Here is a 22145-nt window from a genome sequence, read left to right as displayed (position 1 = left end):
GACCTTTCGCTGGTGGCCCTGCAAGAGAGGACAAGAGGGAAAAGGCATTGAAAGAGGGGAAGGAAGAAAGAAGTTCATAGTTTGCACTGTTACACACACAAGCGTTCATCACTGGGTCAGTCACAGACGATCACACACGCTGGTGCATTCCAAGAAACGCACCAGCGCCTTTGTGGCCTTGCACATAGCAGAAGCCCAGAGGAGAACATATTGGGCCCGTGGCCCTGCAAGAAGCGTTAGTGGTGTCTCCGACCTTGTATTTGCATTCGCAGCCCTGAAGCCGAGCGCCGACAGTCCTTTCTCTCGCATATATTTTCTTTTTCTCATGTCGACAGATGTGGGATACGAAGTGTTCCTACCAGCATCGAAAGACGCTCTCTCGCTGCGGTTCGAACTGCTGCCGCAGTGGCTGAAGCGACTGGGATACAGCACACACATGGTGGGAAAGGTAAGCTTCGCTGCAATCAGAAACGGTGCCGTGTAAGAGACGGCACGGATGGCTTCGTTATTGCCCAGGCATCTAAGGCATCAAATGCTCACATACGAGGTTGATCATGTCGTGGAGAAACTCTCGCTGGGTCTTATGAATTCGTCCGGTCTCTCTGTATCTCGTAGTCCCTTAGAGATGCCATCTTATCAATGACGACAGTATGGGATAGTCGCCGCAGATCGATCGATCATCCTCGGCCTAAGCCCACTCACTGCTGGACAAAATTTCAAGCTTCGGCCTTGCTAATTAGCTGTCTTGCACTATTCGATTTCTTCATGCCTGCAAGTTTTTTAATCTTATCACTCCGCCTAATCTTCTGATGCACACATCTACGCTTCCCTTTCCTTGTATGGCCACCTGCTATGGCCAGCTGCTAAAAAAATTATGGGGTTTTACGTGCCAAAACCACGATCTGATTATGAGGCACGCCGTAGTGGGGGACTCCGCAGATTTGGACAGCTGGGATGATCTAAGCACACGGGTGTTTTCGGCAGCAGTTTTCTATGCGTGACATGAAGACCCAACGCGACAGCGCAGAAATAACCGATAGAGCAAGAGTGCTCGACCTGTGTTGGTCTTTCTTTGAGGGTTAAATTATGGGGTTTTACGTGCCAGAACCACTTTCTGATTATGAGACACGCCGTAGAGGGGGACTCCGGAAATTTAGACCACCAGGGGTTCTTTCACGTGCACCTAAATCTAAGTACCACGAGTGTTTTCGCATTTCACCCCCATCGAAATACGGGAATTCGATCCCGCGACCTCGTGCTCAGCAGCCCAGCACCATATATCCACTAAGCAACCATACCGGCTTTTCCTTGAGGGCTACGTTTGTTAATTAAGCCATGAATATATCTTCACTTAGCCTTCTACAATTGATAAGAGGTAGTTTTAGCACGGGGCGAACTCCAATTGCCTTATTAAAATAGACGTAAAACGCAGAAACGCATTGAACAATACAACCACTGGACCAATTTTAATGAAAGTTGTTGCATTCGAGAGAAAAAGCTAAATTATAGTTACGTTTATGAGTAGAATTTTGATTCCGGGGCGCGAAATATTTTGGAAGTTGGCGGAAATTGGTTAGCTTTAAAAAAAGTGGAAGCGCGAAGATCGCCAATTCATAACTCTGCACAAAAAGCTGATATCGCAGTCCTGTTAATTGCACTTGTTAGTGCAACCTCGAGCGCAAGAATATAATATAAAAACTTACAATTCGCCTAAACTTGCTACAATATTAGGATGGTTTTGTGAACGTCCTACTTACAAATAACCAGTATATTTCATAGCGCAATGTAATACATAAAAACTTATCAGCCCTAGCTGTACTATTAAACGGAGCTTACAGAATTGCGATATCGTTCTTTATTGCTTAGTTACATAAGTGCAAACTTGACATTATTTTTTCTATTTTCAATAAACTTCGTAAAAAAACAATTGACGGCCTGAATCAAGAATTATGCATCCTACTGTCCCTAAATTGTAGCCTTTTTTTCAAATGCAACAAACCGCATAAAAATTTCTGCCGTGGTTGCCGAGAAAAACGATTCATCCGTTGCCATGCACTTAGGTAGCAGCGACCGAGCTAAATCTCCATCTCTTCTACGAATTAAATGAACTTCGTAGTCATTTAATGCGTAGAACAGAGGAAGCGAAATGACCTTCATGCGAAATGACCTTCAATGATCTTCATGGCTATGGTGCGACGCCGCGTTGCGAGAAAGGCAGAATGCAAAAAACGCTCGCGTACTTAGATTTAGGTTCAAACCCACATATGCTTGAAACTATAACCGGCGTAGTCCTAAAACACGGTGTGTCTCGTATCCCTCCATTGTTACTTTGGTGCGTCAGAAACGTTACTCCGCTTCTTTCATCCCTCACCATCTCATCTGGAGTAGCCTGTCGGAAGGCTAATCTCTCCGGAAACCATTACCCTTTCTTTCTATCTCTATACCGTATAACCTTATGTGATTACATGGCCTGCCAAAACAACACTTTTTTATCTTAATATCAAACAGAATAATAGCTAACAGAATTTCAACTGTAATTCATACATTTGTCAATGTTTGAGCGTTGGCGTCTATCAACCGTGATCAAAACCAGAATCAAGTTTGCATTTCATCTCCGGCTTAGATGAGTGTACTCGTTTATTGATTGCGGAGGCTGAGTATCACTGGTAGCCCCTTGTGCCCTCATCAGCTCTTTCGAAATTACTTCAGTTTTCCGCACATATGCCTTCCAACCTGCCCTCAGACTTGCCTGCTCACGCGATTGTGCTTTTCGGGTAGCCCCGTTAGCAATACACGGTAAAACTATACTTCTAAACTGATGGTGCTTCCCGTTACGCAGTGGCACTTGGGATACAAGAGTCTCGAGCACACACCGACCTGGCGTGGCTTCGACACGTTCTTCGGCTTCTACAACGGCGACGTCCGTTATTTCAACCACACAACCGAATACGTGAGTGGGCGCTTTGAAATCTAAACGCCTTCTGATGGCGGATGATAGCCCTAAGTGGGGACGCCAGAAATGAAGCTCGACTTTGTTTTGTGGTCTCGTTAACGGATATTTATTATAAATTTCAGTAAAGATACTAGTTAAGAGTCGGCGCTCACGTCATCCATGTCTTCCTTTCTTGCCCATGCGTTTATCACGCAACCCACATTATGTCTGGGTTGGAGAATCGGTCTGCGTGTCCCTGACTGGACTCTACTTGGAGACGAGGCCATGTACATGAAGCTCTCGACATAGCTTCCTCATTACTGAACATAACGCATCTAAGCATATACATCTACTCTTCGAGGAGTCGGATCTCGTAATATCAGTCTATCTATCGTACATTTCTTATTTCCTTGAATAGGTAACTGCCGTGCGTCTACCGACACGTGTAGCAGCAGCATTTGCGTACCTCCCATACGCAGCAAACAAGTGTATGTATGTATGTATGTATGTATGTATGTATGTATGTATGTATGTATGTATGTATGTATGTATGTATGTATGTATGTATGTGTATATATATATATATATATATATATATATATATCATCACCATATCATCGATCCGATGCACCGACGGTGCGAAGGACTCCGGAAGTGGGAGAGAAGTTTAGCCTCTATAGGAATGAGTTTTCTATTTAGCTACCCTAGTCACGCTAAAGACCTATGTGTAGTACGCGAGAAAACTGCGATTGCCCTCATCCTACCTTGCCAACAAGTGCGTACTTTGCACGGCGGCGCGCGATCTTGGAGGGGCTCTTCAGACGGCTCATACCTTTGTGAGCGCTGTGTTCTACATAGCCGCTCTTGCGTTGAAGCGATCGGCAGCACGAAGGTAGCTTCGCTCGATGCTGCTGCCGCGCTTACTCACACCAGCGCTTTGAGAGCGAGTTTCCGCGTTCATCGAGTGTGATGTGTTCATGTTTGCTACTGCGCGCTGGCACCATGCTAGTTAATTCAGTTAGTAACTGAATGTTCCATGTTTATACGGCCGATAAGACTACTATCATCACTTCGTATAGCTGTCTACTAATTCGCTATCGCACTCTATGCTTCGCATTTCGGGCGAAACTGCTACTTTTTGCAATTCTCTCCTCTCTAAATGCGACCGCGCGGTCTGGATCGAATCCGCGACTTTGAGCATAGCAACGCGACACCATGCCCACTAAACTACAGCGGCGGGTCATCTGAATGGCTGGAGATGCACGTAGCGCAAGACAGAGTATCATGCACCAAACCGGTGGAGTGCGCTTAGTGCTGCTCACAAGTTGAGTGTGAAGAGTCTAAGCAACAGTGTAGTTGTGAAGTACCCTGAGTTTTGTCACACGTGCAGCGTTTGCGAACACACGCACGCTTGAGCAAAGAACCGTGTCGTGGTAACATAGGCTAGACCACCGACTGATGGCACGTGTCGATGCAGGAAGGGCACTGCGGCTTGGACTTCTGGCGCAACGTTCGTCATTCAACGCAAGCCGCCACCGACCTCAACGGCACCTACTCGACGAACTCGTTTACTGACGAGGCCAAGCGAATCATCGCCGAGCATGACGTTCGAAAGGTGAACCTACAGCTCGCAGCTTTCCTTTTTTCCAACAAATCAAAACAGGGCACGAGAGTCTCACGAAGACGGAGATTTGTATTGATCGCGAGTAGACAACTAAAAGACGTGACAACCGGAGCCGACATTCCAACGAGGATTATTCTCGAAGACGTGTCCCTTTCTGACACGGCCCTGACGAGTTCAAGACCCCTTGTAGAAAAGTTGACTTGGGCTTGAGGCTTCACTTTTTCGCCGACTGTACGTCAGTAAGTGAGAAAAGCCGTTCAGTGCGACTTCAACTTGTTCGCGCCCTCTCAGTGCATGGCTTCAAAGTAAACAATAATAAAGCGCACTGTTGGATGAGTTGGTGTGCATTTTTGGTGGTGAAAAACGAATATAAATAATAGGGATAAGGAAGGACCTCTGTTATGTGTACGTTCACGTCCCGGTTATTTTGGGCTCCTTTTGAACTTTCGAAGTCATGCCGCATTACGGTCCGGGTCCCCTACGTAACAACTATCTTGCGTAAGTAACGGCTGCGATTGGACATTGCAGCAGCGGTGATCTCAATATCACACAGGTCGTCATCGTGAGTAGCAGGAGTCAGAACGCCGAACAAAAAGATGCGTTTATGGAGGCGTCTTGTAAATACCGCCGCAGACTGGAGAGAGATTACGCTCTTTATTAAAAAGCTAGGAATGTCAGCAAGGCATGCAACTCGAGGTTATGTCGTAATAGCCAAAAAGTGATAGCAGACTACGCTTAGCTGTAAATTGATTAAAGAAACGAGCCTGTAAAGTGAGCCTTGCTCAAAGTTGAGTCACACGAGTATAGCATCCGAAATGCAGGCACGCATAGGCTAATGTGGACGCAGGGGAAGCGTTACAAAGGATCACATAATCAAAGGACAAACATCGTAAAGCGTTCTCTTCCTCTTTTTTTTACTTTTCCTTCAAAAATTGAGTGCCAAGTGCTGAAGCAAATGACATCACCTATTGTTGTTATTCTGCAGCCCCTCTTCCTATACATGAGCCACGAAGCCGGGCACACCGTTTGCAGCAACTGCACCGCAGAAGCGCCCAAGGAGAACGTGGACCACTTCACGTACATCGCAAACTACAACAGAACAGTTTTGGCGGGTGAGCTTTGTTTTTTTAAACCATGGAGGATATTTCTTTTGCAGCGATATCGTGCATGGGCACCCGCCCTGCAGAACACCCAGAGGCGTTACAGTGGTCGTTCTACCAACTGAACTATAGACTTCTTTATGGAGCACAAAGGAATGAGAAAAAAACTAAGGAGAGGCCATGCCCAGTCCATGCGCTAGGAGAAAAGTGTGGATGAAATCACGCGGTATTTCTCGCTGTAGCGGCCATGTTTGTCGGGACGCAAAGGCGCTTTTTTTATGGTGTTGCGTGCTCATATGTGTGCTGCTCCGTACGTAGATACCGTACTGTCGTAAAGAGCGCCGTATGTGCAGGCTTGCGTTAGACTCCGTGATTTGTGCCACCGTCTTAGGCAGACCATGCTCACCGGCTGTTGTTGTGGCCAGGTGGGCGCGCGTACGACCTGTGTAGCACATATCACGCCACGAAAGAAGTACCATCTGGGAATATATTTCCCGTCTTCGGTGGATCCGTGCGAAGGTGTCATCCCTGACTGAAGCCGCTATGCTTCAGAATATGTACGATAAACTCCTTGCAGTTCAGTGGCAGCAATGCAGTGTTCCTGCTTTTGACAGCGGACGATGCATTTGTGGCACGTGCGCAAAATAGTGACCTGTCTGAATTTCCACACGTAAATGTGAACGCGTGCTAAACATGCTGCACGATGAGCACCCTGGCACCAGCCGCATGAAAATGCTAGCGAGGACCTTTGTATGGTGGCCAGGAATCGATTTGGCCATTGACCAGTACGTTCAGAGGTGCAAAATTTTCCAACTAGTTCAGCCAGCTTCTCGGCCGGTTCCTCTTCACCCTTGGCAATACCCCGTGCAATGTTGGTCACGCGTCCATGTAGATTTTGCACAGAAGGACACGAACGTGTTTCCGGTGTTGGTCGACTCATTCTCGAAATGGATCGAAGTATGGCCGATGTCGTCCACCTCTGCACAAAAAACATTGGAAAAACTTCGGGGTGCTTTTGCCGCTTATGGCTTGCCCGAAATATTGGTGAGTGACAACGGGCGACAGTTCACCTCAGAGGAGTTTGCAGAATTTATGAGCACCAACGGTGCAAAACACGTTCGTATTCCTCCTTATCACGCAGCGTCCAATGGTGCTGCAGAACGAACCGTACAAACCGTGAAAAAGGCCTTACTGAAACAGGTGCTCGAGCGTGAGGCCTCGGGTAAGCAACCGACAGTACAGGAAAATATTGATAGTTTTCTCATGGCCTACCGGAACACACCGAGCAGTGTGACAAGCAAATCACCAGCTGAACTATTTTTGAGGCGCCAGCCATGCATAAAGCTTTAACTGCTAAAACCTGATTTTGCAAAATCCATGCGAGACAAACAGGAAAAACTAAAAGAGCAGCGCGATTTGTTTCGTGGGCAGGAGCGCAGCTCCGTGGTGGGGGACCGGGTGTTGGTGAAAACTGTGCGTGGTGAACGCGTGTCGTGGGAAGAAGGAGTTGTGATTCAAATTGTCAGTGCTGTGACATATATGGTGAAAGTGCGCGATCAACTCCGGTTCACACACGCCGATCACCTGCGTCCTGGACATGCTGACCCCGGCGAGACGCCCCCGCACGCGGAGGTGGGTGTGAAACAAACGCCACCAGAAGGGCTACCGGCAGACGACCGCACTCCGACACCAAGACAACCGCAGGCAGACCAGGACGGTCCCAGTTCCCCTGGGACGCCAGCAGACCCTAATCGCAGAACAACACTAGAGCACGACGAATCAGTACCGCCACCCACACAGCAGCCTGTACCGCAAGACTTGGCGGAGTCGCCCGTGCCAGCGGCGCTAGCTGCACCCAACTCGGAGGAACAGCCACCACTACGTCGGGGTGCTCGTGTGCGCCGGCAACCGGACTGGTTTAGATCTGAGGACTTTAAGTAATTTCCTCTTAATTAGTCAGGCAGTAATGTTAAATTGTTAATTACACAGTACCTAATCTTACTAGGTGTTATTCTAGTTAGCTAACCCATGTATTTAATTGAGCGGCAAGGAGTTGTGATAGAGCAGCACGTCATGCCGCATGTGTACTGGGCGGGCTAACTGCCATGATCCATGTGACGTCACATAGCGATACATACATATATATATATATATATATATATATATATATATATATATATATATATATATATATATATATATATGTACGCCGGCACTGAATAAACTGATTCCATTCCCGGTTTGGCTGCGTGATGACGTTATAACAGAATCCTATCACACTTTCCTTGACTCAGTACATCCGACTGCTGCTTCATGCATGTGTCGAAGCATTTCCGGTGTACGCGAAGCGGCTGCATGCGAAGGTCGTGTGATGCATTGCCCGCTTGTGCATTGGACCGGCGGGCACGTGTTGCGAATACGTCACATCCTTTGCAGCGCTCTAGAGCACGGACGCAAACGTAACACATCGTGTTCCCTTCTGTGCGTCACTGCTCTCAAGCGCCGCATATGAGCCATTTGTCACCAACTAACACAGCAACGCTCCGGCACTTCAAGAGAAGCGTGTCCAGCTGAACTGCAAACATTTGCTGAGCGGGATCCTGCACTAATGTCAAATTGAAGAACGATCTGTCAGCTGAAACAGCTGGAACGGAAACCACGGTTGGATATTATCGCTTGCCAGTATCTCTCGCTTTGGAAAGGCATTTGTGCAGCCGAAAATAGCGCAGAGGTACGCCGTTAAAAGGGAGTCAGCTGACTTTCCCATTATTAGACATGAAATACGATAAATTTACAGTAATTCGCCATGGCACCGCTACGCTGACCCCCTTGCCACCGGAAAACAAAGCTGTCCACACATAGCACTGCTAATGGTACAGCGGTGAGGCGGATAAATTGTTTCCAGTTCGAGGTTCCTCGTCGTCGCGAGAAAGATATATAGGGTATTTGTTTATTTATTTATTTAAAATACTCTCAATGCCATTACGGCGTTACGTTGAAGAGTGGGAGCAAATAGCTCGTTCAAATTGGCAGTCTTGAATTAAGTATAACCAGGGTCGTTGCCGATGGACGCGGGGACGTGATTCCCTTCAGATGAAGCCTTCGGCACGAACGAATGGTGGTACACGTTTTGTCTCGCAGCTAGAATCGCGATTGAGTTTTTAAGCCATAGTGGGCACGAGATGAGACGTAGCAAGGTGGATAAACAAGGTGCGCTTCAGATCAAGCGTGGTAAAGAAGCCCTTGTGAAAAAGTCATAAGTGGGCTAGTTTTGGTCTTTTAGGTAGTACAGGGAGATCAAGAGAAGATTTTGTTGCAGTAAAACTGGCGGTGCGAGAACAGCTGGCAACAGCGAACCTAGCTGAACGATTTCGGATAGCTTCGAGTGCGGATATATGCGTAGAGATGCGGAGGTCCCAGAATGAAGAAGCGCACTCGAGTTTTGATCTGATTAAGGTTTTACAAAGGAAGCAGGTTCAAGGAAAAGGGCGCTAGAGAATTCCTAAGCGGAATACCGAGAATTCGGTTGGCATGGTTAATTACGTAGTTCATATGCGTATCCCATGACAAATTCTTATCCATGTGGGCACCAACATACTTATATGAACTGACAGAGGACAACTAAAGATTTGTGATCGACAAACAGGGGTAGCACCGTGAGTAGGGTTCCGGGAGATTCTCATTAATTTGTATTGTCATTAAAAATAGATTAGGCTGCCACAGCATATGAGAACAGACTGTCATTAGGATTCAAGCAAACCAAAGCGGTCACTGGATGATGGCGAATCGAAGTGGCCAACAGTGAGGAGACAAGGGAAACAACCCGCACTCAATGCCTCGACAAGGTTCGAAACGTTGGTTGTGGGGTCAAGCTTCCTTTGTTCGCTGTCTACTGTTCAGAGACAGAGGGCGGATAAAGTCTAGGGTTTGAAGAAAACGCGTCTGGCGAGGTAAGAATATGGCTGAATAAACGTACATTCGCCACCTGAAAAAATTCAAAACCACAGATTGACGTTTCGGTGTCCAATACGGGTGCCTTAGTTGTTCAGAATGAACGAGTGCATGATGATCTTTATTATATATGCGTCGGAAGACGTAATGCACTTGCGTACAACTTAGGGAGGGGTCTCTAAGTTACACTACTACAGAACAGTTACGAGAGGTAAAACTGCTGAAATTGCTCGCTTTAGTTGACTATGTGGTCGTTAGAACAAGGGAAGTGGGTACAGAAAGAGTTCAAGTGGAACGAGAAGAGAAATACGGATGACGGCGGGCAGACAGATGAAACCACCTTGAATGCGCGCACGTTGTCTTTGCAGGCGCTTACGAGGTCATGGACCACTCCGTCGGGGAAGTGTTGGCGGCGCTGCAGTCCCGCGGCATGCTCGCCGACAGCCTGGTGGTGTTCACCAGCGACAACGGCGGCGGGTCGCTGGCCTCGCCGGCCGTCGAGTACCCCAACGCTGGCTCCAACTGGCCCCTCCGCGGGGTCAAGCAGGAAGTGTGGGAAGGGGGCGTGCGGACGCCGGCGGTGCTGTGGTCCGGACGCCTCAGCGGAAGCTTGCCCCGAGCCCCGTCGCAGCAAGTGGTGCACATCTCCGACTGGGCGCCCACGCTATACGCAGCCGCAGGTATCGCGTATACAACGCACGAACTTGGCGAAATGCCATCGCCGTCATCGTCACCGCGTACTGCGGAACGAAGACCACTCCTGTGTTTACCCCCTCCCTTGTCTTTGCTGACGCAGGACAGGGGTATTTCTATTCCCCCCAAACTTCGTAATATCATCCCTCCCCAGATTCCCTCCCTACGTTTCCTTACTCTGGGCAACCACTGTGCTACTGAAAGACAGCACCGGTTATTTAGCCATAGCATTACAGAGCATGGTTGTCCCCGTCGCTTCTTTAGGCCGTAATTGTGCCGCTATGGCACGATGTCTTTTACTTGGTTCTTTAATGACGGTATACAGAGAACGAAACTTTAATCTAAAGGCTGTTCGTTTGAAGTTGCTCTAAAGCATGTCATGACATCGCAAATAACCTGACCAAATGTTTAGACGGTACGCTCGCGGACGCCCCAGAAAAGCATTATTCCTCTGTACTAGCCAAACAGAGCTTTATTAGACGCACTTTTATAAAAAGTGGGCTCCGCAAGTGTCTTGCGCATGCCAAGACAACCTTCTCGTATTCAACAAATGGCGCCGGCAACACTGCGCAACCGCGCAGAAGCAAGCTCGGATCTGTTCAGCGCTCACGACTAGTAGCTTCCATAGTGTTTCATACAACAATTACTAGAGGGAACGCTAGAGCTGCGATCGTTCAGGCACCATGGGAATGATGGGTAGTACATGGATTTGTCTGATCTTCGTGCCTGTTGCTTCAGACGTTTCTGTGGCTTCGCTTATTGCCCATTATCATCTTTCATTAGCCTAAATTTCGAACCAATCTATACTTTTTTAAGCGCAGAAGGCAATAGCGAACATGCATAATCGCTGCTAATTGTAGTGGTGCTGTTTGTCCATGCGTCCGTGGCATAATAGTTTCAATAACGGGCTTCTGGGCTAGAGGTACTGGGATCTAATCCTCCCGCCAGACAATTTTACTAACGCTTCATTAATCATGTGTACCGCAGTACTTTCATGAAAATAATGAGTTTGCAAAGTCGTGAAGCCGCTCAAAGCCAGAAGCACGAAGATTAAGCCAATCCGCGCACTAACCATCAATCCCATGCTGGCTGAACCACCCTGCTTTCAGCTCCCGTAGAGACTAGCGCCATAGTTCCCTCTAGTAATTCTATGAAACGCTACAGTAGCGCCCAATAACGTACGGCACATTCGACTGTGCCGCCCTCTAGCGCTCTACAGCACTCGCGTGGCGCTGTTTACATTCGGCTGGTTGAAATCGAGCGTTCGATACACATTCACCTGGTTCATTCAGAGGGCCTACCCCAACTTAGAGCTCTCGGAGGCATTCGCACCTTTAACCTTTCAGAGTGCGACGGAGGTCTGACGGAGAGTGGATTACATGGCTGCTGCGATGGCTCTGGGAGCTGAGGTGTCCGGCTAGGACAAGCCCTCTCTGGCTTCCAGTCTCGAGAGGGCTCCGCATCGTTCCAAGCTGAGTCGCAACTCGGTAGAGAAAAGCCGAACGTACCATTACTTGTGCAGCTCAAACAGCTCGCCCTTCCCCGCACCTTTTTTCATATCGGCATCATTCCATGCCCTGTGGCATGACTCAGTTCGCGGAGCAGAGAAACGTGGTCCTTGCAAAGAAAACTGCATCGGCACTCGGCAGGACTCACCTTAGCGGCCAAGTGCCTTCATCTGCCTACCCATGCTCGCTCGCATCCTCTTGTCTTTGCTTACAAGGTGGCGATCCTAAAGACCTTGGTGACGTGGACGGCAGGAACCTGTGGGGTGTGCTTTCCAGCGGCAGAGGCAAGGGACGCGAAGAGGTGCTCCTGGAAATAGAAGGCAAGCTAGGAATGGCAGCCCTCATCTCCGGCAGGTATACAATGCTCATGTTTTACTCTTTGACAGGTACAGACAAAATTGGGGTAAACTGAGCTTACTATACCTTGGAAAGTGCATCGGGTTACTTGTTGCCATAACCGTCTCCTTTGGCTCCATTTTGTTCAGTTCCCGAAAAAGGCACATTCACGAAAGGTTTCTGACTAGCCCACCTATTCCACATTTAAGATAGGTTTCCTAATATTATTGTTCTACTCAATTAATCAGAGAACTTGGTAAAGCCAGAAGGACTGCGTGCACCCGCAGTTTAAGTGACATTTACGTAACAGCATAGAAAGTTGTTTAGAAGCTACCACAGATTGCACAACACAATATCAAGTTGTGTCGTTTGTGGCAGCTACTGCATAACTGTGACTATATGAGCTTCCACCCCAAGTCTAGCGACAAGATTCAGCTATATCCTTCCCTCTGCAAAGCGTCTAGAATAACCTGGGTAAAAAAAATTTGGCAGCGAACATCGTTACCAGCACAATCATTCGATATTAGAAGCCCCACTTCGTCTTGTGAGCTGGAGAAGCGTGGTACGGGCGCTCGTTGCGATGAAATAACGCTCGGGTACCATGATTTCGGGTGCACGTTAGAGAACCCCTCGTTTCGTGAAAATAAATCCGCAACCACCAGGCACAGCTTCACTCATAAGCTTTGTGTTGCTTTGCGACGTAAAACCCCATCAACGTGTAAACTAGACAATGTCAACTGCAAGTCAACGCTAGGCGTAGTTACTTATTGTGCTTCATCGCCCAAGTAGCCCTGCTATTCAAATTCAAGTTTATTGTCATCTCAAAGATGAGGGTAGGCACGGGATAAAAGTGACGCTTGAGGGGAAACCGAGGCTCCCTGATACACCGAAATAAACGAGGACACAATGGCGAGTTCATTTATGACCATCGACATTAAGAATAAATTAGCGAAATAATGATTGTACAATTTTACACAACGCAAGTCATAGTATACATGAACGTCAATACTATATACAAAACATACAATAAGCATAGAAAGGTTCCTTAACGCCAAAATCAAGATTACAACTCTTACAGAGTAACAGTGGCTCCCCTATCTCCCACCGATTATGTTGTTAAATTTTTCTCTTTCCTTGGAGCAATTTGTTTAGTAACACAGGAATAGTGAAGCGCAGCACTCATCACCCAAAGTGTAATCTGCAGAATGTAATGATTATTGGTCACAATAAGGTATGAAATATCATATCATTTGTTTCCAGACCAAGGATAATTAGCTTTGACTCCGGTACGGGCAGCAACTTGACCTTACACTACAGTGAATGCGACGTGTGCCGTACTAAGGTGCCTGAATTTTCCCGGTGCACGATCCATAAACGTTACAATGACTCTTGTGCACGCGAAATCTTTGAGGCTGCTGCTATCGCAGCGAATGGTCGCGTGTTGCATCCGCAACGTGTGAATGGTGCCTCTTTGGCCTTAACTGAGGCAGAACTAACATAACTACCGCAATAATTCTGGGGTAATCTAATCGGTGTCTCATTCTTGTTTTGGTCATGCGCAGTGACGTTCCTTTGTTTTCATCAGGTATATATGTGTGTGTGTTTCTTAAAAAAGAATTCAGTCGTCAGTCAGTGCTGGTGTCCCCTTCTTGTCCTTCGTGTTTTCGCACTGTTACCCTGTCGAGTATGTAGCGACTAGCCCAAGCCGCCACGGTGTTGCCACGATATTGAAGAAGGCGCAACTGTTATTAAGCAGTGATTGGTAGTGTCTTATATCTAGCTAATACTCGTAAGTTTGTGAAGATGGACAATGTTAAACCGTTTATACAATTCACCGGTGTGTGCATAGTAATAGATATTAGCTATAAATCTATTCGGTTTCTTTCGAAGCCTGTATATCTTATCAATTATGGTTGTCGTTGGGTTACCGATACAAATAAACAATAATTTACATGCGAAAAAGCAAGCTGTTGTAAGTGTTGTCTTGCAGAAACAGAACGAAGAGAACGCATTTTTGCAAGTATACCAGCACATTTTATAACTTAGTAAATAAATCATTAATTTGAGGTTCCCATGACATTGTACAAATATAGATACTCCCAGAGTCTTAACGTCCCAACAACTTCAAATGCCACACGACCTATATGTAATCTGATGTCTACACTGTTACTAGCATGCTTGCAAATGACGAACTCAAGCTGCCAATAAAATTCCCTGAATTATGTAAAAGCAAAAGGACGACACATCACGAGTGATAAAAGAATACAAGTTTGACTCCGTTTCACCCTCCAGCCCCCAAAGGCTCAGCAAGAAAGCCACACCGGTCAAGACAACTCCGAGCGTTGCGCAATGTTATTGTAGAAAATGCCTTCGACTGATAACTGGTCAATGAATTTCATTACTGAAAACAGAATTGTTATGTTGAGAATCGAGCAGAGGTTCCCTAGGGGATAAAGAACAAACTCTTCAAACAGCGGTATTAGCGCTGCAGAAATTTTCCTGAGGGAGCGAGCTGAAGTGCGCGCCCGAAAAATCCGAGGTAATCCGGATACACGCGAAAGGCTACAAATTCAGAGGGTCGATCAAGATTGTTGTGGTTGAGGACCACACGGTCCGAGGGGTGCCCACAATGCGAGTCCTGGATTTGTGCCTTCGGAGCGACGGAAGAGCAGCACAGACGCTCGAAACCCTCAAATCCGCAACTAGTAACATAATCCAAATGATACTTCGAGTGACGTATCGAAAGGCGGGCATGCGAGAAGACGAGATACTGCAAGGCTCGTACAAGCATTAGTAATTAGTCGAATCATGGTATCAAATCCTGAACAGGGAAGAGGAAAGGCATGTCAACGCGAAAATTCGAACCGCTTTCAAGGCGCCTCTCGACTTGCTTAAGTATATCTCCACGGAGCGCATGCTAGCTTTAAGAGTACGCAATGCTTACTACGAACTCAGGCAGGCCATTCTCACGCGACAGAGCCTCAGCTTCACAAAAACTCCAAGCATACCCCATTTATCTCGCCGTACAGGCCATACCTATCTCTCCTTCCGCGAAATCCAAAATTACAGTAGCCACAATTCCTAAGAACAAGCACCTCGTGTACAACTAAGAAAGACACAAAGCACGCGCACAACATATTCAATCGATGTACTCTAATAACCTGAGGAGGAGTAGGAGTAGATTTTAATGAAGAGAAAGGAGGAGAGGTAGGCCTGGAGACCGTATCTCTAGTCTGCTACTCATAACTGGGGAAAGGGGAAGTAGGAAATACAGGGAAAGGTAGCGGGTGATTATGTTATGGTGCAATGAGATACTATATACACGTTGTCCAAAATGCGGATGCGCATTCTAGACGCAATACACGCAATACACCCAAAAGCTTTTCTTCGGAATAGGGGCGGGAGTCCAAGCTGTCAACAGTAGTTTTGAGTGCTCTTCGTTCGGCCGCATATTGAGGGCACACGCAAAGTACGTGAGCTTTTGTCTCGGGAGTGTAACAGACACTACAGTCAGGGTCCCGTGCTTGTCCAATCTTGTGAAGGTATAGGTAGGTGTATGCCCCACCCAGCCGTAATCGATGAATGAGTGTTTCCTGGCCTCTCCGCAACCGAAATGGAAGCCGGAATTGTAAATCAGCGTCAAGTATAAAGGCGCTCTTGCCGATGTTCCGGGTTGTCCCAATGTCGCGCCATAGAAGTTTTGATGGAGTTATGGAGCAAGGCGTTAATGTCATACAGGGAAAAATGAATTTTTATAATGTTTCAGTCAGTGTACGCTTTTCTGCTTCCGCGTCAGCCTGTTCATTTCCAGCTATTCCACAATGGCCAGGAATCCACTGCAGCACGATGGTATGCCCCGGAATGAGACGTCTCAGCAAGCAGAGACATGATGTCATAAACCCGAGGACTATATGCGGTTCTGTCATTCATATAATTGCTGATGAGTTGCAGGGCTGGTTTGGAGTCGCAGAATACTGTCCATTTCTCGAGGCTTTGTTGCAGTATGCAGCGAATTGCTTCTCGAACTCCGGTCAACTCAGCGGCTGCAGACGACGTCCTGTGTCCTATCTTGCATCGTTGTGCGGTCCCCATTCTAGGTACCGTATAGGCCGCCGTGGAAGAGGGCTGTGCCACAGAACCATCTGTAAAAACATGTTAAAAATATCCATACATGTAAGCAATGTGTGATAACGCGAAATGCTTGAACCCAGCGAGCGACATTTTGGACTTCTTCGTTATTCCAGGGATTGAGAGTCTCACTGTTGGCGTTGCCATCGTCCAGAGTGGAACTTCGGGTATGTCATACGGATCGCAGTCCGACGGCAATAAGTATTGTTGCGACCTTAGATGCACTCGCAATGGCTCACGGTGCAGATAAACTCGAGATGGGCACATACGTGCTTCTGCAATAGTGCCCCAAGTAGACGCACATCGTGGTAGACCTAGGGGCAAATTGTCAGTGCGCGAGCCTGAGAACTTTCAAGTGTGCGTACAGCAGTTGTACTAACCCGAGAAAGTGCGGGGGCACTGTAGCGGAAGTAGCCAACAAAAAGTGCCTGGTAGAGCTGCAGAAGAGATGATTTGGATGGCCCCCATGATTTTCCAGACCTACGTCGAATGATCGGAGTAAAGCTGTCCAGCTTTTTTGTTAATCCAAAGAGGTGCTTCGACCAAGATAAGTCACGGTCGATGACGACTCCGAGAAACTCGTAGTGGGTTACCGAAGGTATAGTCTTCCCATCAGTCATAACGTGGTAGCAGGCCATTGACTACCGTGTAAATGCCATGATTACACTTTTTTACGGTGAGGGCTGCAGTCCGCGACTGTTAAGGTATGTCGACGTTATTGACAGCGCGCGCTGCAGCTTTGTTTGCACTTGCAAGCGCGTTAAGCTCGTGGTCCATATACAGATGTCGTCTGCGCACACAGAGACCGAGACTGTGCCTGCGTGTTGTTTGACCAGTCCAATGAGAAGGACATCAAATAAGGTTGGGCTCAGTGCACCTCCTTGAGGCACTCCACGATAGACGGGGTGGTTCTTTGTTTCACCGTCTGGAGTTGTCATGAATATCGTTCTCTCTTGAAGATAGCTGGCTATGCACTGATGCATACGTCCACTGATGCCACATTCTTCTAGGGCATTTAAAATTACATCAAGTAGAACGTTGTCATAAGCACCCTTGATATCAAGAAAGACAGCAGCCGTTAATCGACGGCGATGTTTCTGATGTTCAACAGTTGTTACTAGATCAATGACGCTGTCGATAGACGACCTACCCTTTCGGAAACCTGTCATTGCGTCTGGATGTATATTACGCTTCTCCAAAAACCCCTCCATGCGCGTCAGAACCATGCGTTCCATGGCTTTACCTATGCAACTGGCAAGCGCCACAGGTCTGTCGAAAGCATAGCATGGGGTGTCTTGCCAGGTTTCAATAATGCCACGATTTTGCTTGTCTTCCGGTGTGCAGACACAGTTCCCGAGGACCAAGAGAGATTGTACAAAGCCAGAAGCTCTTGAGTTGCTCGAGGGCCTAGATGGAGCAAGGTAGAATAGGTAATGCCATCAGGCCCAGGCGCACTTGAGTGCCTGGAAGAGGAAATCACTGCACGTAGCTCTTGCAGCGTGAATGGGGGGTCAAGACGATCGTCCATTGTTGGAGGAGCACACCTGAGCACTGAAGCTACCGATGTTGTAGATCCGGAGAGGTGTATGCAGAAATCTTCCGCGATTTCCTTCTCGCTGCGCGTCTGGATGATAGCCAAAGCTCGGAAGGGATGTAGTTGTTGTGGAGAAGATGGTAGTGCTCGCACAACATGCCATACTGTGGACAACGGTTTTCTTGGGTCCAGGCTGGTGCGAAAGGACTTCCAACGTTGTCTGTCGAGCTTGTCTAAGTATTATTGAATTTTCTTTAGCACACGGCGTGACGTCCTCCAGTCTGATATCAATTTAGTTCACCTGTATTTCCTCTCGTCGCGACGTCGGACTGCCCGCAGCTCTTCATATGTAACGTCAACGGATGTTCTTGAATTTGGTGTTTGGATGATTCGTGTTTTTGCGCGCATTGCTGCTGTAATGCGCTGTAATGTAATGTAATAACCTGAGGTACAATACGTACTACGCGGATGCAGCTGCGTATGCAGAGGCCACCGGGCAGCGCTACCAAAGGAGGTACGCGCTGGCTGTCGTGAACGCGACTTGCCAGCAGCAAATCACCGCGTCTGTCACAGCGGGACCCCCACCTCGGCCTTCAATGTTAGAAGTGGCGATCATCCTCGCCCACGCATAGCGATCTCAAAGGGACTCGGTCGTGGTCACGGACCCCCGCGGGAGACATGTCGCGTGTTTCTCAAGGGACCCGTGACTGCTGCTAGCCTCGCGAAAATGCCTAAATTGTTCAACCACCATCGTCGCTTACTTTGGTGCCAGGGACACACAGGGCTACAAGGGAACAAGCAGGCTAACAAGTTAGCACCATAGTCTACTAACCGAGCGATGTTGTCCTCATCTAACCCTAAACCCCCACACTATCCCTCACAAAATCTCACCAATTTAAACGCCAAGGTTATCCTTGGTCATCAACGCGGAGTCTGCAGGAAATACCCGCCGTCTCACCTACAACTTATTGGGGAAGAGGCCGCCTACTGGCGCAAAATACAGAATGGGGTATTCCTCGATCTAAAATTGCTAAACGCCATGTATCCCACTCGCTACAGGGCCAAACTGCCCTTGGTGCGGTGGGATACCCACCCTAATAATGTAACCTGGGAGTGCAGTAGGCACCCTCATAGGCGAAATAGCAATAACACGATGGAGCAGTGGGAGGCACCGCTCGCCCGTTCTGACTTCGCAGGACAAAAGACCCTAATTAGCCAAGTCAGATCGGCGACAGAGGCCGGTAGTGCCCTGAACTGGGGGACTCCGACCAATCCTCCTTAAAATGTTTTCTATCAAATAAAGTTTATATGTATGTATGTATGTATGTATGTATGTATGTATGTATGTATGTATGTATGTATGTATGTATGTATGTATGTATGTATGTACGTACGTACGTACGTACGTACGTACGTACGTACGTACGGACGGACGGATGGATGGATGGATGGATGGATGGATGGATGGATGGATGGATGGATGGATGGATGGATGGATGGATGGATGGATTGATGGATGGATGGATGGATGGATGGATGGATGGATGGATGGATGGATGGATGGATGGATGGATGGATGTTTGGATGGATGGATGGATGGATGTATCTTTGGGTAGGTGCGTGTTGAGAATAGTGCATATTACCTCAAGTGCATAGTATGACTGTTTCATGGAAAATTCGATAATTATTGTAATTTTATGCAGCAGCTATCACGTCTAGTGTATTGGCTTCGAAACTCGCCAGAAGGTAGTCGAGCTGACGGCAAGCACCAAAACCATGCGGTCAAAAGTAACAAAAGCTGGAAATATTGGCTAAGGGTCTGCAACTTCACTGAAGTAAAAACATATAATAATATGTCATATTTATTTCACACAATATCAATACATAAAAGCGGCCCTTCTTAAGCCAAATGAGGACTAGAGACCAGTATCCGGCAGCTGGAGACCTGATAGAACAGTCAAGCAAGACTGACAAAATCATAGGTTTAGATGCAGCAAACTTGAAAAAGTTATTCTGTCACAGCTTTGCGTCATTTCGAGGAGAACATCTGCAAATGTAAATTATTAAAAAGCACTTACGTATACTCACCATGGTAGACGCCATCCCGTATACCATGGTGCGTACACGAGGAACAGAAAAACGCTGACGTAGGCGGAGCTCTCATTCAGGCACATAAGCAAGGCAAAGCTCTTCTGTCCCGACGCCCTGATGTACCTTAGAACAAATGTTTCCTTAAACAATAAATCGACATCGGTCATCTTCATGTACAAAACTACACTCAGGTCGTGTACCTGTGCTTCTCTGCTTCTGTGAAATGCTTGGGCGAAAATTAACGCTTGCGTGAAATTCCCTTGTGTGCTCAGGTACAAGCTAATCAGCCGACCCAGCGGGCCAAATGACCCGCAGCTTGACGTCCAAGTGGCACCGCCGCCAGGGCAACCTCCGCAGGATCTCGACTTGGACGCCCTCGTTACGTCATCGGCAGCCTGGCAGGCGCTGCAGAACGCCTCCATCGACGCCGGCGGGCGAGGCCAGTCTTCGCCGAGACCCAACTGGCGCCAAGAGGCAACGCTCAACTGCAGCGGCAATGGCGCCTCGGCGAACAACGACAGCGCGCAGAGCAACTTCGATCCGTACGACACGGTCTTCGTGTTTGACCTCGTCAGCGACCCTTGCGAGCGTAACAATCTCGCATCGTCCAATACTGAGGTACGAAATCCCGCTCTACCTAACTACGCAGGCATATCTTCTCCTTCTACTAAGAACGTGGCACGCTAGCTCTAGCGCTCTTATAAGGAAGTTGCGCAGTTTCACCCGAAAGCCAAAGCATCGGTTGTGATACAAAATTAGTAATACGAAGTAAGAATAATAGTTTTATCGGCCGTATAAATTTGTGAGCGTTCGCTTATAACTAAATTAACAAGTATTGTGCCATGCGCGCAGCAGCAAACGTGAAAACATTTCACTCGACGACCGCGCACACTAGCTGTCAAAACGCTGGAGTGAGAAAACGCAGAAGTGAGCGAATTGAGCTTCGTGCTGCCTCTCGCTTCAACGCGAACTAGGCGGCGAGAACATAGCGTACACTAAGCTATCAGCACTCGGCGCACTCTGTCCCCATCGCAGATAACTTTCAAAAATTAGAGAACGCTTATGCTTCGCCTTCAAGAGTGGAACGCGACAGCGTTATCGCCATCCCGTTCGCACCACCCACTCATTCGCTCGGCATGCACGCAAGGGTATTGGGACATGCTCGCAGCGGTCGCCGCATGGCCCCAATGCACTCAAACGAGACGAAAGGGACAAGCGGGCGAGTGGCGCGCCACCTTTCGGGGCAGAGCCGTACATGACGAGGAGGGGGTGTTCTGTGTTTGCCGCAAGATGGCTCTACGTGTGCGCCAAGCGCAGAAGAAATGTAGCGTAAACGTACTTCGCTATTCGTTTAACTGCGACTTCTGTAATTTACATGCTCATAATTACCGATATACACCACAGTATAACTTTCTACAGCACGTTTCTAAGGCAACACCGCATTCACTAGAGGCGCTTTTCCATCGAACTCATGGCTGAGTGGTAGCGGCTCCGTATCACACTCCGGAGACCCTGGTTCGATTCCTGCCCAGCCCATCTTGCAAGTTGTTTTTATTTATTATTTGCTTTCCGGGATTTTTCACTCACGGCCAACGTCGCCGACGCCGACGACACCGGCTTTTCTGCGACACGAGCTCCTTAATAAAGGGCCCCCGGGGCCGCACCATACGCAGCATCCGCCGAAGTAGAACGCCCCCTCCCTTCCCACCCAGGTGCCTTGCGTGCGCGACGGAAGACGGCGCGCTTCCTCCCCGCTTTCCTTCCTTGTGCACGCGAGATTGAGATACTATCGTCAGCTCACCCTCGCACGCTTTCACTCGCACATAGAGGATACGGCGCGCGGAGACAATGTTATTGCCCTTGGACTTCATACGAAACACCAAGGCGACGACGACGTCAGAAGTGCATCTGGAGTGCCCGTATAATTGCTAACACAAATATAATATTAAGTGCCTGGTAGTTAGGCAGATCGCGTTGCGCCATGTTGTGCAGGAGAGGGCAAACTTAACGAATGTTCATAACTGCTCTCTACGGAAAAAGTTTCAAATACATGTGGTAGTCCATGAGAACATTCTCCGCGCGCTGAATGTTGAGGCAGAAGTAGTACAACGCACTTCTCAGCAGATTTTTCTGTTTTCCCGGCGCATATCGCATGCATCATCTTCATGTTTTCTCGGTATAAGTAACCGCAAGAGGAGACTATCTGCCCCCATCCAGGATGCTTCAGCGAGTTTGCCGTCAGTTCACC

General features: G+C 47.9%; 1 protein-coding gene and 1 long non-coding RNA gene across 2 annotated transcripts in view; one reads left to right on the top strand and one right to left on the bottom strand.

The window, feature by feature from the left end:
• LOC142557673 (uncharacterized) overlaps positions 1–22145 on the bottom strand; it is a 62043-nt gene that overhangs the window by 15783 nt on the left and 24115 nt on the right. Inside the window, exon 2 of the long non-coding RNA XR_012822806.1 lies at positions 11957–12115. This is a non-coding gene — a long non-coding RNA (uncharacterized LOC142557673). The remainder of the gene's footprint in view (positions 1–11956; positions 12116–22145) is intronic.
• LOC142557672 (arylsulfatase B-like) overlaps positions 1–22145 on the top strand; it is a 32790-nt gene that overhangs the window by 6903 nt on the left and 3742 nt on the right. Inside the window, exons 4-10 of the mRNA XM_075669687.1 lie at positions 336–448; positions 2840–2950; positions 4410–4547; positions 5542–5668; positions 9976–10287; positions 12024–12162; positions 20170–20515. Coding sequence (XP_075525802.1) covers positions 336–448; positions 2840–2950; positions 4410–4547; positions 5542–5668; positions 9976–10287; positions 12024–12162; positions 20170–20515 — 1286 coding nt within the window. The remainder of the gene's footprint in view (positions 1–335; positions 449–2839; positions 2951–4409; positions 4548–5541; positions 5669–9975; positions 10288–12023; positions 12163–20169; positions 20516–22145) is intronic.

The sequence above is a fragment of the Dermacentor variabilis genome, chromosome 9 (genome assembly GCF_050947875.1).
Source record: "Dermacentor variabilis isolate Ectoservices chromosome 9, ASM5094787v1, whole genome shotgun sequence".
Lineage (NCBI taxonomy): Eukaryota > Metazoa > Arthropoda > Arachnida > Ixodida > Ixodidae > Dermacentor > Dermacentor variabilis.
The sequence above is the reverse complement of the archived record's forward strand: the minus strand, read 5'-3'. Positions and strand labels throughout refer to the sequence as shown.